General features: G+C 44.9%; 1 protein-coding gene across 1 annotated transcript in view; it reads left to right on the plus strand.

Moving 5' to 3' along the window:
• nid1a (nidogen 1a) overlaps window positions 1–14,541 on the plus strand; it is a 97,277-nt gene that overhangs the window by 26,984 nt on the left and 55,752 nt on the right. Inside the window, exons 8-13 of the mRNA XM_041895502.1 lie at window positions 1,541–1,741; window positions 2,942–3,084; window positions 3,240–3,330; window positions 4,108–4,248; window positions 6,102–6,230; window positions 7,262–7,405. Coding sequence (XP_041751436.1) covers window positions 1,541–1,741; window positions 2,942–3,084; window positions 3,240–3,330; window positions 4,108–4,248; window positions 6,102–6,230; window positions 7,262–7,405 — 849 coding nt within the window. The remainder of the gene's footprint in view (window positions 1–1,540; window positions 1,742–2,941; window positions 3,085–3,239; window positions 3,331–4,107; window positions 4,249–6,101; window positions 6,231–7,261; window positions 7,406–14,541) is intronic.

Raw genomic sequence — 14,541 nt, forward strand, 5'->3', positions numbered from 1 at the left:
TGACCTGCAGAGAGCTGGGACCAAAGTAACAAAGCCTACCATCAGTAACACACTACGCCGCCAGGGACTCAAATCCTGCAGTGCCCCCTGCTTAAGCCAGTACATGTCCAGGCCCATCTGAAGTTTGCTAGAGTGCATTTGGATGATCCAGAAGAGGATTGGGAGAATGTCATATGGTCAGATGAAACCAAACCAACTTGTCGTGTTTGGAGGACAAAGAATGCTGAGTTGCATCCAAAGAACACCATACCTAGTGTGAAGCATTGGGGTGGAAACATCATGCTTTGGGGCTGTTTTTCTGCAAAGGGACCAGGACGACTGATCCGTGTAAAGGAAAGAATGAATGGGGCCATGTATCGTGAGATTTTGAGTGAAAACCTCCTCTTATGACAATGATCCCAAACACACCGCCCGGGTAACGAAGGAGTGGCTTCATAAGAAGCATTTCAAGGTCCTGGAGTGGCCTAGCCAGTCTCCAGATCTCAACCCCATAGAAAATCTTTGGAGGGAGTTGAAAGTCCGTGTTGCCCAGCGACAGCCCCAAAACATCACTGCTCTAGAGGAGATCTGCATGGAGGAATGGGCCAAAATACCAGCAACAGTGTGTGAAAACCTTGTGAAGACTTACAGAAGACGTTTGACCTGTGTCATTGCCAACAAAGGGTATACAACAAAGTATTGAGAAACTTTTGTTATTGACCAAATACTTATTTTCCACCATCATTTGCAAATAAATTCATTAAAAATCCTACAATGTGATTTTCTGGAGAAAAAAAATCTAATTTTGTCTGTCATAATTGACGTGTACCTATGATGAAAATTACAAGCCTCTCTCATCTTTTTAAGTGGGAGAACTTGCACAATTGGTGGCTGACTAAATACTTTTTTCCCCCCACTGTATATAGGAAGTCTGGGGTTTCATGACTTGACGTGATTCACAGCTGCTGGGTTCTGCTGCAGCTGCAACACCACTTAGTCAGGCCAGACACACACACACACACACACACACACACACACACACAAACACACACAAACATGCACAGACACACGCACACACACACACGCACACACACACACACACAGACACACACTCGCACACACACAGACACACACAGACACACACACGCACACACACACACACACACACACACACAGACACACACACAGACACACACACGCACACACACACAGACACACACATACACACTCATGCACAGACACACAAACACACACACACGCACAGACACACACAAACACACACACACAGACACACAAACACACACAGACACACCCAGGAAAGGCCAGCTGTCTTCTAGATATCTCCCACCACATTCTCCTCACATTACCTCAGAGCAGAGAGTGTTAGAGACGGAGGACAGAGGGCCAACGTTGAGTCCAGTCCGGGCCAAGCACGTTTTGCCTCTCGCTATTTGTGTCAGAACCCAGGACTCCCTGGAAAACAGTGGCAATTGTTGCTGTTACTGAGTGGACTACGCTGGCAGTAAATCAATTAAATTAAATGAAAATGTCTCCTCTCCAGGTGGTGAGTTTATGTGTCAGGCTGAGGTGACCTTCCTACCAGCCCAGGAGAAGCTGACCATCAAACAGGTGTTCAGTGGGATAGATGAGCATAATCACCTGGTGGTCAGCACCACACTGGAGGGCCGTGTCCCCGAAGTCCTCCGAGGATCCACTGTCCAGATAGAGCCCTACTCAGAGATCTACCAGTACAGCTCCAACCGTAAGTCATTCCAACCTCTGACCCTTAACCCCCTGAGACTATACCGTTCTAGCACGATGTAGCATGTTGCTTTCCATAAACAGGCTAGACTCCAGAAGGACTCTGTTTATTATAGACGTATCCTCCAGTCTCCTGGCGAAGTCCCAGCTACAGCTAGAAATACAGATAGAAATACTGCTACCAATTATATATTAGAAACTGGGTGGTTCCAGCCCTGAATGTTGATTGGCTGAAAGGCGTGGTATATCAGACCGTATACCACGGGTATGACAACACTTTTATTTTCACTGTTTTAATTAAGTTGGTACCAGTTTATAATATCAATAAGGCACCTCAGGGGTTTGTGCTGTATGTTAAATATACCACGGCTAAGGGCTGTGTCCAGGCACTCCGTGTTGCGTTGTGCGGAAGAACAGCCCTTAGTCGTGGTATATTGGCCATATACCACCACCCTTCGGGCCTCATTGCTTAAATATACAACCATGTTTGATAAAACTAGGCTCTGCATCCAATAGGATTCTAAACGCATTCTAAACAGGGTTCTAAAGGATTCTAACAGGTTCTAAACATAGAAGTAGATATCTATTCATAGGCTGCACCTCCATCACCTGGTCGCGTCTGGTGTCTCTCCTCCTGTAGTGATCACATCTTCCTCTGAGCCTGGTGTCTCTCCTCCTGTAGTGATCACATCTTCCTCTGAGCCTGGTGTCTCTCCTCCTGTAGTGATCACATCTTCCTCTGAGCCTGGTGTCTCTCCTCCTGTAGTGATCACATCTTCCTCTGAGCCTGGTGTCTCTACTCCTGTAGTGATCACATCTTCCTCTGAGCCTGGTGTCTCTCCTCCTGTAGTGATCACATCTTCCTCTGAGCCTGGTGTCTCTCCTCCTGTAGTGATCACATCTTCCTCTGAGCCAGGTGTCTCTCCTCCTGTAGTGATCACATCTTCCTCTGAGCCAGGTGTCTCTCCTCCTGTAGTGATCACATCTTCCTCTGAGCCTGGTGTCTCTCCTCCTGTAGTGATCACATCTTCCTCTGAGCCTGGTGTCTCTCCTCCTGTAGTGATCACATCTTCCTCTGAGCCTGGTGTCTCTCCTCCTGTAGTGATCACATCTTCCTCTATGCTGGACTATGTGGTTGAAGTTAAGATTGAGATCAATAGTTCTAGTGTTGCGTGTTAATGTCTGCCTCCTGTTCCCTCAGTGATCACGTCTTCCTCTACAAGGGATTACACTGTGAATCTGGATGATGGCTCTGCTGAGACCAGGACGTACCAGTGGAGACAGTCCATCACCTTCCAGAGCTGTCCACATGACGAGGCTGCCAGGGTCATACTGCCCACACAGGTGCACACTAATCAATCAAGACTGATTGAATTACAAACCACTGCCACTGTGCCCAAGACACTTAGCAAGGACAAAGTGCATCCATCCAAAGGAGCTGACCCTGAGTGTGTGTGTAAGCTCTAACCAAGTGTGTTAATACATCATGTCTCCTACAGATGCTGAGCGTGGACCAGGTGTTTGTGATGTACGACTCCAACAACGAGCTGATCCGATACGCCATGAGCAACAAGATCGGCGACATCAAAGGTGAGGTCACTTCCTGTCTGAGGTTATTCCTGTCTCTCTGATTGGTCTGATTTCACTTCCTTCCTGCTTAGACCGATTCCTCCTCCCTTAATTGACACATCTTTCTGTTAGTCTTATTTTGTCTTATTTGAAGACGTTTTCTATTCGTAGTCATTTCCTCCATCCTGTTCTAGACGGATCCTCCTAACTGAGAGCCCTCATTTAGCAGACGCTCTTATCCAGAGCGACTTACAGTTAGAGAGTGCACACATTATTTAATTTTTTTATACTGTCCCCCCATGGGAATCGAACCCACAACCCTGGCGTTGCAAACACCATGCTCTACCAACTGAGCTACATCCCTGCCAGCCATTCTCTCCCCTACCCTGGACGACGCTGGGCCAATTGTGCGCCGCCCCATGGGTCTCCCGGTCACGGCCGGCTACGACAGAGCCTGGATTCGAACCAGGATCTCTAGTGGCACAGCTAGCACTGCGATGCAGTGCCTTAGACCGCTGCGCCACTCGGGAGGTTATATAGTTTAGTTTGGCTGACGGTTTCTAGTAGTATCAGTTTTGGGGGTGTAGCAACAACCTACAATACAATATGAAACATTGTCTAAATGTGTGATAATGCAGTTCTTAATTACATTGATAATGTGATATTAAACCAGCACTTCCCAAAACTCGGTCCTAATCATATTTTGCCCTAGCACTACACACATCAGTGTGCACCCCTCGGGGATGGGAGAGTTTGGGAAAAGCTGTATTAAACTCAACTGGTTGTGTTTCTGTCCAGGAGGCCAGCAGGAAGAGGAGAATCCCTGTTTCACTGGGAGACACGGCTGTGACACCAACGCTGTCTGTAGACCCGAACAGGGGACAGAGTTCACCTGCCACTGTGCTGCGGGATTCACAGGAGACGGACGCTCCTGTTATGGTATGTTATGGGGACTGCCTGTAATGGTACGCCTGTCTGGAGTACTCATACTACACAGCCAGAGAGCTGTTCAGTACCAGATCTGAACAATTACATCATTTAACAGCATCATTTGGTAGTTAAATGAAGCTCCAGTCAGTATTTTGCATTCCAGGGAAGGGAAAAACATTTATCTAATGCTCCATGACCTATTACAGTGTCCTCATTACCACGTACAGGTATGCTGTACTGTACTGTACTCTCTATACTCTGTACTCTCTATACTCTGTACTCTGTACTGTACTCTCTGTACTCTGTACTGTACTCTCTATACTCTGTACTCTCTATACTCTGTACTGTACTCTCTATACTCTGTACTCTCTATACTCTGTACTCTGTACTGTACTCTCTGTACTCTGTACTGTACTCTCTATACTCTGTACTCTCTATACTCTGTACTGTACTCTCTATACTCTGTACTCTCTATACTCTGTACTCTGTACTGTACTCTCTGTACTCTGTACTGTACTCTCTATACTCTGTACTCTCTGTACTCTGTACTGTACTCTCTATACTCTGTACTCTGTACTGTGCTGTACTCTGTACTATGTGCTGTACTCTGTACTATGTACTCTGTACTGTGCAGTACTATGTGCTGTACTCTCTCTACTCTGTACTCTGCTGTACGCTGTACTCTGCTGTACTCTGGACTGTGAAGTCCTGGTTGAGAGCCCATCCTGTAAACAAATCCTGTCCGTTCACTCTCTGACTCCCAGACCAAACAGTCAATCAGAGGTTCATTAGAGGACCATTTCCACCCTAGTCCCTAGTCCCTCCCTTCATATCTCAGGGTTTCAGACTACATAAACAATATGATCTACAGTCCACTTCCCCAGGGAGGAAGAAAGGAATAGCCCCTTCACATAGAGAGGGGGGTTTCTATTTTGGGCTTGGAGCTGGGTTAGGAAATGGTGTTGTCTTTGGAGTTGGGACAGTCTTGGGACAGGTTTGGGAGAGGGGAGGAACAGCTTTAGGACGACAGTAAAGGAAGTGCTCTCGGGCACACAGAGGTTAAGATGAGGACCCTTGTCCCTAGTCCCTAGTCCACATAGAGAGGAGTTCTTATTTTGTCTTGGGACAGGCTTGGGGTGGGGTTGTGGAGAGGTTGGGACGGGTTTGGAATGAGGGGAAAGGAAGTGCTCTTAGCCACTGAAAGAAAAGGAAGGATGTTTGACAGACACAGGAAACTGTATCTCCAAACACATTTAGTCATAAGGAAACCGGTCTGATTCAGTCACAGTCCAACCAGTGAACTACAGTCCCGCTGCTATCCAGATACTCTACAGAACACCGAAAAACCTTCCAACATATTGGACTGGTCCAACGGTGACTGGTCCAACGGTGACTGGTCCAACGGTGACTGGTCCAACGGTGACTGGTCCAACGGTGACTGGTCCAACGGTGACTGGTCCAACGGTGTCTGGTCCAACGGTGTCTGGTCCAACGGTGTCTGGTCCAACGGTGTCTGGTCCAACGGTGACTGGTCCAACGGTGACTGGTCTAATATGTTCCTGAAGTATTTTGCTGTGCATCCTGGGATTTTGGGTTTGGTGGCACACTTAGAAAAATATTCCCCCAGACGATACATTGATCGATAGCCCCACAGGTTCATTGTCATGTTTATAGGTAATAACTTGTAAGTAACCTGCAGTTTTCAAATCGACATACCGTCGACATTTAGTGTTTAGTGTCCAGCGCTCCGGTGTTGCTGTTACTTTTCTATCATATGTGAGTGGTGAGCAAAGTCGATACGAACCCCTCAGATCTGAACAGACTGACTCAGGTTTCTGTTTGTCTCCATGTGTTCCTGTCAGATATTGATGAGTGTAGAGAGACGCCCCAGACCTGTGGAGAACACTCAGTCTGCAACAACCAGCCCGGAACCTTCCGCTGTGAGTGTAATGATGGATACCAGTTCGCTAGCGACGGGTACACCTGCAAAGGTACGCTCTCTCTCTCTCTCTCTGTCCCTCTCCCTCTCTGTCCCCCTCTCTCTCTCTCTGTCCCCCTCTCTCTCTCTGTCCCCCCCTCTCTCTCTCTGTCCCCCTCTCTCTCTCTGTCCCCCTCTCCCTCTCTGTCCCCCTCTCTCTCTCTCTGTCCCCCTCTCTCTCTCTGTCCCCCTCTCCCTCTCTGTCCCCCTCTCTCTCTCTCTGTCCCCCTCTCCCTCTCCCCCCGTCCCCCTCTCTCCCTCTCTGACCCCCTCTCTCTCTGTCCCCCACTCTCTCCCCCTCTGTCCCCCTCTCTCTTTCTTTCTCTCTCTCTGTCCCCCTCTCTTTCTCTCTCTCTCTCTCTTGCTCTGCCCCCTCTTTCTCTCTCTCTGTCCCCCCTCTCTCTCTCTGTCCCCCTCTCTTTTCTCTCTCTCTCTCTCTCTCTCTTGCTCTGCCCCTCTCTCTCTCTCTCTCTCTCTCTCTCTTGCTCTGCCCCCTCTCTCTCTCTTGCTCTGCCCCCTCTCTCTCTCTCTCTCTCTCTCTCTTGCTCTGCCCCCTCTCTCTCTCTCTCTCTCTCTCTCTCTCTCTCTCTCTCTCTCTCTCTCTCTCTCTCTCTCTCTCTCTCTCTCTCTCTCTCTCCTGGCTGTTTTTTATTCTGGGGATAAACACTAAACACTGCCATATAAGGGAAATACAAACAGAACAGATGAGAGTCTAGTATGTCTGCTCATTTCTCAGTAACAGACAGATATTGTTGTTTTTACACAGGCAGCCCAATTCAGATTATTATTTTTCTTCAGGAATTGGTCTTTTGACCAATCAGATCATCTCTTTTGTGTCAGCCTGTGTCAGAATCTAGGCCTAAATGTTGCAAAAAACCCTACTAACATACAGTTTGCCTATTGGTTAATCTGAAGTATTTCCTGTCTTGATGACGACACCCCTATCCTTTCCAGGAGTTGATTGATTCACTGATTTATTGATAGATTGATTGACTGACTGACTTGCTGATGATGATGATGATGATGATGATGATGATTCTCCAGGACTGGACCGTCCCGTGGACCACTGCACGGCCGGAAGCCATGACTGCGACATCCCGGAGCGTGCCCTCTGTAGCTACAGTGGGGGATCCTCCTATATCTGCTCCTGTTTGCCCGGGTTCCAGGGACGCGGACGGGTCTGCCAAGGTAACGGCGTGACTGTGCACTTCTGTGTAACAGATGTGATCGTACTTTGTAACTCTTGCGTTGGTGTTTTTAAAAGAAAGGAGTGTCCAGCCATCGATCCCAGTTGATCTGTGTTTATTCTAGCGCATTTAGATGTGTAGGACAACAGTGTGTTGATGAATGTAGATTCATGATTCGTCTGTTAGCATGGAAATAACTGAATTAGCAGGGAGCTAATGTGACCCTTACAATTAGAACATGCTAGCTAACTCGTTCTTACAGCAATAACATACAAAAGCACATCCCAGGATGCCCCCAATATCTCCCAGGTACCGTACACACACACACACACACACACACACACATACACACACATACAGTGCATTCCGGAAAGTATTCAGACCCCTTCACTTTTTCCACATTTTGTTACATCAAATCAAATTTCATTGGTCACATACACGTGTTTAGCAGATGTTATTGCGGGTGTAGCGAAATGCTTGTGCTTCTAGCTCCGACAGTGCAGTAATATCTAACAATTTCACAACATATACCCAAATCTAAGTAAGGGATGAATTAAGAATATATACATATATGGACGAGCGATGTCAGAGCGGCATGGACTAAGATACAGTAGAATATTATAGCATACAGTATATACATATGAGATGAGTAATGCAGATATGTAAACATTATTAAAGTGACTAAGATACCGTAGAATATTACAGAATACATTACAGCCTCATTCTAAAATGGATTAAAAAATATATATAATTCTCATCAATCACACAATACCCCATAATGACAAAGCAAAAACAGGTTTTTAGAAATGTTGCACATTAACATAAGTATTCAGACCCTTTACTCAGTACTTTGTTGAAGCCCATTTGGCAGCTATTGCAGCCTCGAGTCTTCTTGGGCATGACGCTACAAGCTTGGCACACCTGTATTTGGGGAGTTTCTCCAATTCTTCTCTGCAGAACCTCTCAAGCTCTGTCAGGTTGGATGGGGAGTGTCGCTGCACAGCTATTTTCAGGTCTCTCCAGAGATGTTCGATCGGGTTCAAGTCCGGGCTCTGGCTGGGCCACACAAGGACATTCAGAGACTTGTCCCATAGACACTCCTGCGTTGTCTTGGCTGTGTGCTTAGGGTTGTTGTCCTGTTGGAAGGTGAACCTTCACCCCAGTCTGAGATCCTGAGCGCTCTGGAGCAGGTTTTCATCAAGGATCTCTCTGTACTTTGCTCCATTCATCTTTCCCTCGATCCTGACTAGTCTCCCAGTCCCTGCCACTGAAAAACACCCCCACAGCATGATGCTACCACCACCATGCTTCACCCTAGGGATGGTGCCAGGTTTCATCCAGACGTGACGCTTGGCATTCAGGCCAAAGAGTTCAATCTTGGTTTCATCAGACCAGAGAATCTTGTTTCTCATGGTCTGAGAGTCTTTAGGTGCCTTTTGGCAAACTCCAAGCGGGCTGTCATGCGCATTTTACTGAGGAGTGGCTTCCGTCTGGCCACTTTACCATAAAGGCCTGATTGGTGGAGTGCTGCAGAGATGGTTGTCCTTCTGGAAGGTTCTCCCATCTCCACAGAGGAACTCTGGAGCTCTTTCAGAGTGACCACCGGGTTCTTGGTCACCTCCCTGACCAATGCTCTTCTCCCCCGATTGTTCAGTTTGGCAGGGCGGCCAGCTCTAGGAAGAGTCTTGGTGGTTCCAAACTTCTTCCATTTAAGAATGATGGAGGCCACTGTGTTCTTGGGGACCTTCAATGCTGCAGAAATGTTTTGGTACCCTTCCCCAGATCTGTGCCTCGACACAATCCTGTCTCCGAGCTCTACGGACAATTCCTTCTACCTCATGGCTTGGTTTTTGCTCTGACTTGCACTGTCAACTGTGGGACCTTATATAGACAGGTGTGTGCCTTTCCAAATCATGTCCAATCAATTGAATGTACCATTTGTTGACTCCAATCAAGTTGTAGAAACATCTCAAGGGTGATCAATGGAAACAGGATGCACCTGAGCTCAATTGAGTCTCATAGCAAAGAGTCTGAATACTTATGTAAATAAGGTATTTCTGTTTTTAATTTGTTATATATTTGCAATAATTTAAAAATATATATACCTGTTTTCGCTTTGTCATTTTGGTGTATTGTGTAGGTAGATGAAAATAAAATCAATTTTAGAAATAAAACATTTTATTTAATCAATTTTATAATAAGTCTGAAACATAACAAAATATGGAAAAGGTCAAGAGGTCTGAATACTTTCCGAATGCACTGTATCTAACATTATATCTAACGGTGTATCTAGCAGTATATCTAACAGTACTAGCAGTATATCCAACAGTACTAGCAGTATATCTAACAGTACTAGCAGTATATCTAACAGTACTAGCAGTATATCTAACAGTACTAGCAGTGTATCCAACAGTACTAGCAGTATATCTAACAATACTAGCAGTATATCTAACAGTACTAGCAGCATATCTAACAGTACTAGCAGTATATCTAACAGTAATAGCAGTATATCTAACAGTACTAGCAGTATATCTAACAGTACTAGCAGTATATCTAACAGTACTAGCAGTATATCTAACAGTACTAGCAGTATATCTAACAGTACTAGCAGTATATCTAACAGTACTAGCAGTATATCTAACAGTGTATCCACCCTGGTCTTGGCATGTGCTCTCTAGCCAACAGCTTGCAGATGCAGTGTGGGTAGACTAGTCTACAGCGCCTTCAGAAAGTATTCATACCCCTCCACTTATTCCACATGTTGTTGTTGTTCCAGCCTGAATTCAAAATGGATTAAATAAATATTTTTCTCACCCATCTACACACAATACCCCATAATGACAAAGTGAAAACATGTTTTTATAAATGTTAGCAAATTTATTGAAAATTAAATACAGAAAAATATAAATTTACATAATGATTCACCCCCCGAGTCAATGCATGTTAGAATCAACTTTGGCAGCTGTGAGTCTAATTTATTTTTTACTTATTTATTTTTTTAGGGGGTAGATCAGCTTTAATACTGCAGATAGATTGTAGCTTGCATCAATGTAATTGTCTGCATAATTTCCAATCCCCCATATATTTTTTGGGAAATATATATTTTCCTTTATTATTTTCCCCTAACCCTACAACCCCTCCCCTAATTGGAGTAAACTAATGGACAACAACACTTAGGCTTCTACTTCCAGCTTATACAGTGGGGAAAAAAAGTATTTAGTCAGCCACCAATTGTGCAAGTTCTCCCACTTAAAAAGATGAGAGAGATCTGTAATTTTCATCATAGGTACACGTCAACTATGACAGACAAATTGAGAAAAGAAAATCCAGGAAATCACATTGTAGGATTTTTAATGAATTTATTTGCAAATTATGGTGAAAAATAAGTATTTGGTCAATAACAAAAGTTTCCCAATACTTTGTTATATACCCTTTGTTGGCAATGACACAGGTCAAATGTTTTCTGTAAGTCTTCACAAGGTTTTCACACACTGTTGCTGGTATTTTGTCCCATTCCTCCATGCAGATCTCCTCTAGAGCAGTGATGTTTTGGGGCTGTCACTGGGCAACACGGACTTTCAACTCCCTCCAAAGATTTTCTATGGGGTTGAGATCTGGAGACTGGCTAGGCCACTCCAGGACCTTGAAATGCTTCTTACGAAGCCACTCCTTCGTTGCCCGGGCGGTGTGTTTGGGATCATTGTCATGCTGAAAAACCCAGCCACGTTTCATCTTCAATGCCCTTGCTGATGGAAGGAGGTTTTCACTCAAAATCTCACGATACATGGCCCCATTCATTCTTTCCTTTACACGGATCAGTCGTCCTGGTCCCTTTGCAGAAAAACAGCCTCAAAGCATGATGTTTCCACCCCCATGCTTCACAGTAGGTGTGGTGTTCTTTGGATGCAACTCAGCATTCTTTGTCCTCCAAACACGACGAGTTGAGTTTTACCAAAAAGTTCTATTTTGGTTTCATCTGACCATATGACATTCTCCCAATCCTCTTCTGGATCATCCAAATGCCCTCTAGCAAACTTCAGACGGGCCTGGACATGTACTGGCTTAAGCAGGGGGACACGTCTAGCACTGCAGGATTTGAGTCCCTGGCGGCGTAGTGTGTTACTGATGGTAGGCTTTGTTACTTTGGTCCCAGCTCTCTGCAGGTCATTCACTAGGTCCCCCCGTGTGGTTCTGGGATTTTTGCTCACCGTTCTTGTGATCATTTTGACCCCACGGGTGAGATCTTGCGTGGAGCCCCAGATCGAGGGAGATTATCAGTGATCTTGTATGTCTTCCATTTCCTAATAATTGCTCCCACAGTTGATTTCTTCAAACCAAGCTGCTTACCTATTGCAGATTCAGTCTTCCCAGCCTGGTGCAGGTCTACAATTTTGTTTCTGGTGTCCTTCGACAGCTCTTTGGTCTTGGCCATAGTGGAGTTTGGAGTGTGACTGTTTGAGGTTGTGGACAGGTGTCAAGTTCAAACAGGTGCCATTAATACAGGTAACGAGTGGAGGACAGAGGAGCCTCTTAAAGAAGAAGTTACAGGTCTGTGAGAGCCAGAAATCTTGCTTGTTTGTAGGTGACCAAATACTTATTTTCCACCATAATTTGCAAATAAATTCATTAAAAATCCTACAATGTGATTTTCAGGATTTTTTTTTCTCAATTTGTCTGTCATAGTTGACGTGTACCTATGATGAAAATTACAGGCCTCTCATCTTTTTAAGTGGGAGAACTTGCACAATTGGTGGCTGACTAAATACTTTTTTTCCCCACTGTACATAACATTTTATGGACACAGTATATTTGAAATTAGTTATCTTGTTGTTTTTAGTCCCACCCTTCAGCTCCACTCAGCCCCTCCCATCTATCTCTTAACACATTCAATTTTTTACTTCTATTTACCATACATTTTTCAACTGTGCTGTTATGTTTAAAAAAAAAGTTCTGAACCTTTCTATTCTCATCGTTTCTACAGATTGTAAATTAAAGATACACATTTTGCTAAATGTATTATTATATTATTGTTCGATTGACGGTGAGTTTTCAAATAACCCAGCAGTGCTATTTTCAGAGTTAGCGCTAGGTAAATGTTGCAATTCCACAGCCATTCTTGGACCTGTGACCAAAAACAAGCTACATAAGGACAATATCAAAACAGAATTATCTAATGATTCTGTCTCTTCGCAGCAAAATCTGCAGAGCTGGGGTGTTGGGTTTGCGCCAGACATAGCATTTTCCTTCATGGCCAAAAAGCTCAATTTTAGTCTCATCTGACCAGGGTACCTTCTTCCATATGTTTGGGGAGTCTCCCACATGCCTTTTGGCGAACACCAAACGTGTTTGCTTATTTTTTCTTTAAGCAATGGCTTTTTTCTGGCCACTCTTCCGTAAAGCCCAGCTCTGTGGAGTGTACGGCTTCTTAACAGCTTCTACCCCCAAGCCAAAAGACTCCTGAACAGCTAATCATGGCTACCCGGACTATTTGCCTTTCAGAACAGGTGTATATACAGTGCCTTGCAAAAGTATTCATCCCCCTTGGCTCTCCAAACAGGTGAGGGACAAAGTTGTGGAGAAATGTCTTGGAATGGCCTAGTCAAAGCCCAGACCTCAATCCAATTGAGAATCTGTGGTATGACTTAAAGATTGCTGTACACCAGCAGAACCCATCCAACTTGAAGGAGCTGGAGCAGTTTTGCCTTGAAGAATGGGAAGAAATCCCAGTGGCTAGATGTGCCAAGCTTATAGAGACATATCCCAAGAGACTTGCAGCTGTAATTGCTGCAAAAGGTGGCTCTACGAAGTATTGACTTTGGGGGGGGTGAATAGTTATGCACGCTCAAGTTTTCTCAATCTTCTTGTTTGTTTCACAGTAAAAAATATGGTAGGCATGTTGTGTAAATCAAATGATACAAACCCCTAAAAAATCAATTTTAATTCCAAGTTGTAAGGCAACAAAATAGGAAAAATGTCCAGACACGAGCAAGTCCAGGCACGTCGACACGACACGTTATTAATAAACATTTCGATATCTGTCATTGTCATTTCATCCGTTTCTGTTGGAGAATGAGCTAGCTTGCTGCTGATTTTCATTTGTTTCTCAACATCTTTCTGTTGGAGAATGAGTGAGCTGCTGATTTTCCCATCTAGGTACTGTAGATGGTGGAGGCTCAAATCGTCTTGACTTCTTTCTTTCTCGCACCAAAAGTTAGTGTTGATAAGCGACAGAATGCTTCGGCCCATCAAATAATTGCCATATATTTTACTCTTACAGAATTTCCACATGGGCTATAGGATATTGGAAATTTAATCAAAGCCTATTTGATGATAACTTGTTTTTAACTAGGACAGAATAATTTCTAACTTACTTTTTCCGACATAACATAGGTACAGCAGATCCCCTTATTGTATGGGACACTTTTAAATGTGCCTTTAGAGGCCATGCAATTCAATACTCATCTCTAAAACAAAAGCAATTTAGGTCAAAAGAGTCCATATTAACAAAGGAAATATGACTAACATTTACATTACATTTACGTCATTTAGCAGACGCTCTTATCCAGAGCGACTTAGAAATTGGTGCATTCACCTTATAGCCAGTGGGACAACCACTTTACAATTATTATTATTTTTTTTTTTTTTTGGGGGGGTGGGGTAAGGGGGGGTAGAAGGATTACTTTATCCTATCCCAGGTGTTCCTTAAAAAGGTGGGGTTTCAAATGTCTCTGGAAGGTGGTGAGTGAATCCGCTGTCCTGGCGTCGTGAGAGAGCTTGTTCCACCATTGGGGTGCCAGAGCAGCGAACAGTTTTGACTGGGCTGAGCGGGAACTATGCTTCCGCAGAGGTAGGGGAGCCAGCAGGCCAGAGGTGGATGAACGCAATGCCCTTGTTTGGGTGTAGGGACTGATCAGAGCCTGAAGGTACGGAGGTGCCGTTCCCCTCACACCTCTGTAGGCAAGCACCATGGTCTTGTAGCAGATGCGAGCTTCAACTGGAAGCCAGTGGAGTGTGCGGAGGAGCGGGGTGACGTGAGAGAACTTGGGAAGGTGGAACGCCAGACGGGCTGCGGCATTCTGGATGAGTTGTAGGGGTTTAATGGCACAGGCAGGGAGCCCAGCCAACAGCGAGTTGCAG

Source organism: Coregonus clupeaformis, chromosome 1 (assembly GCF_020615455.1).
Source record: "Coregonus clupeaformis isolate EN_2021a chromosome 1, ASM2061545v1, whole genome shotgun sequence".
Taxonomy (NCBI): domain Eukaryota; kingdom Metazoa; phylum Chordata; class Actinopteri; order Salmoniformes; family Salmonidae; genus Coregonus; species Coregonus clupeaformis.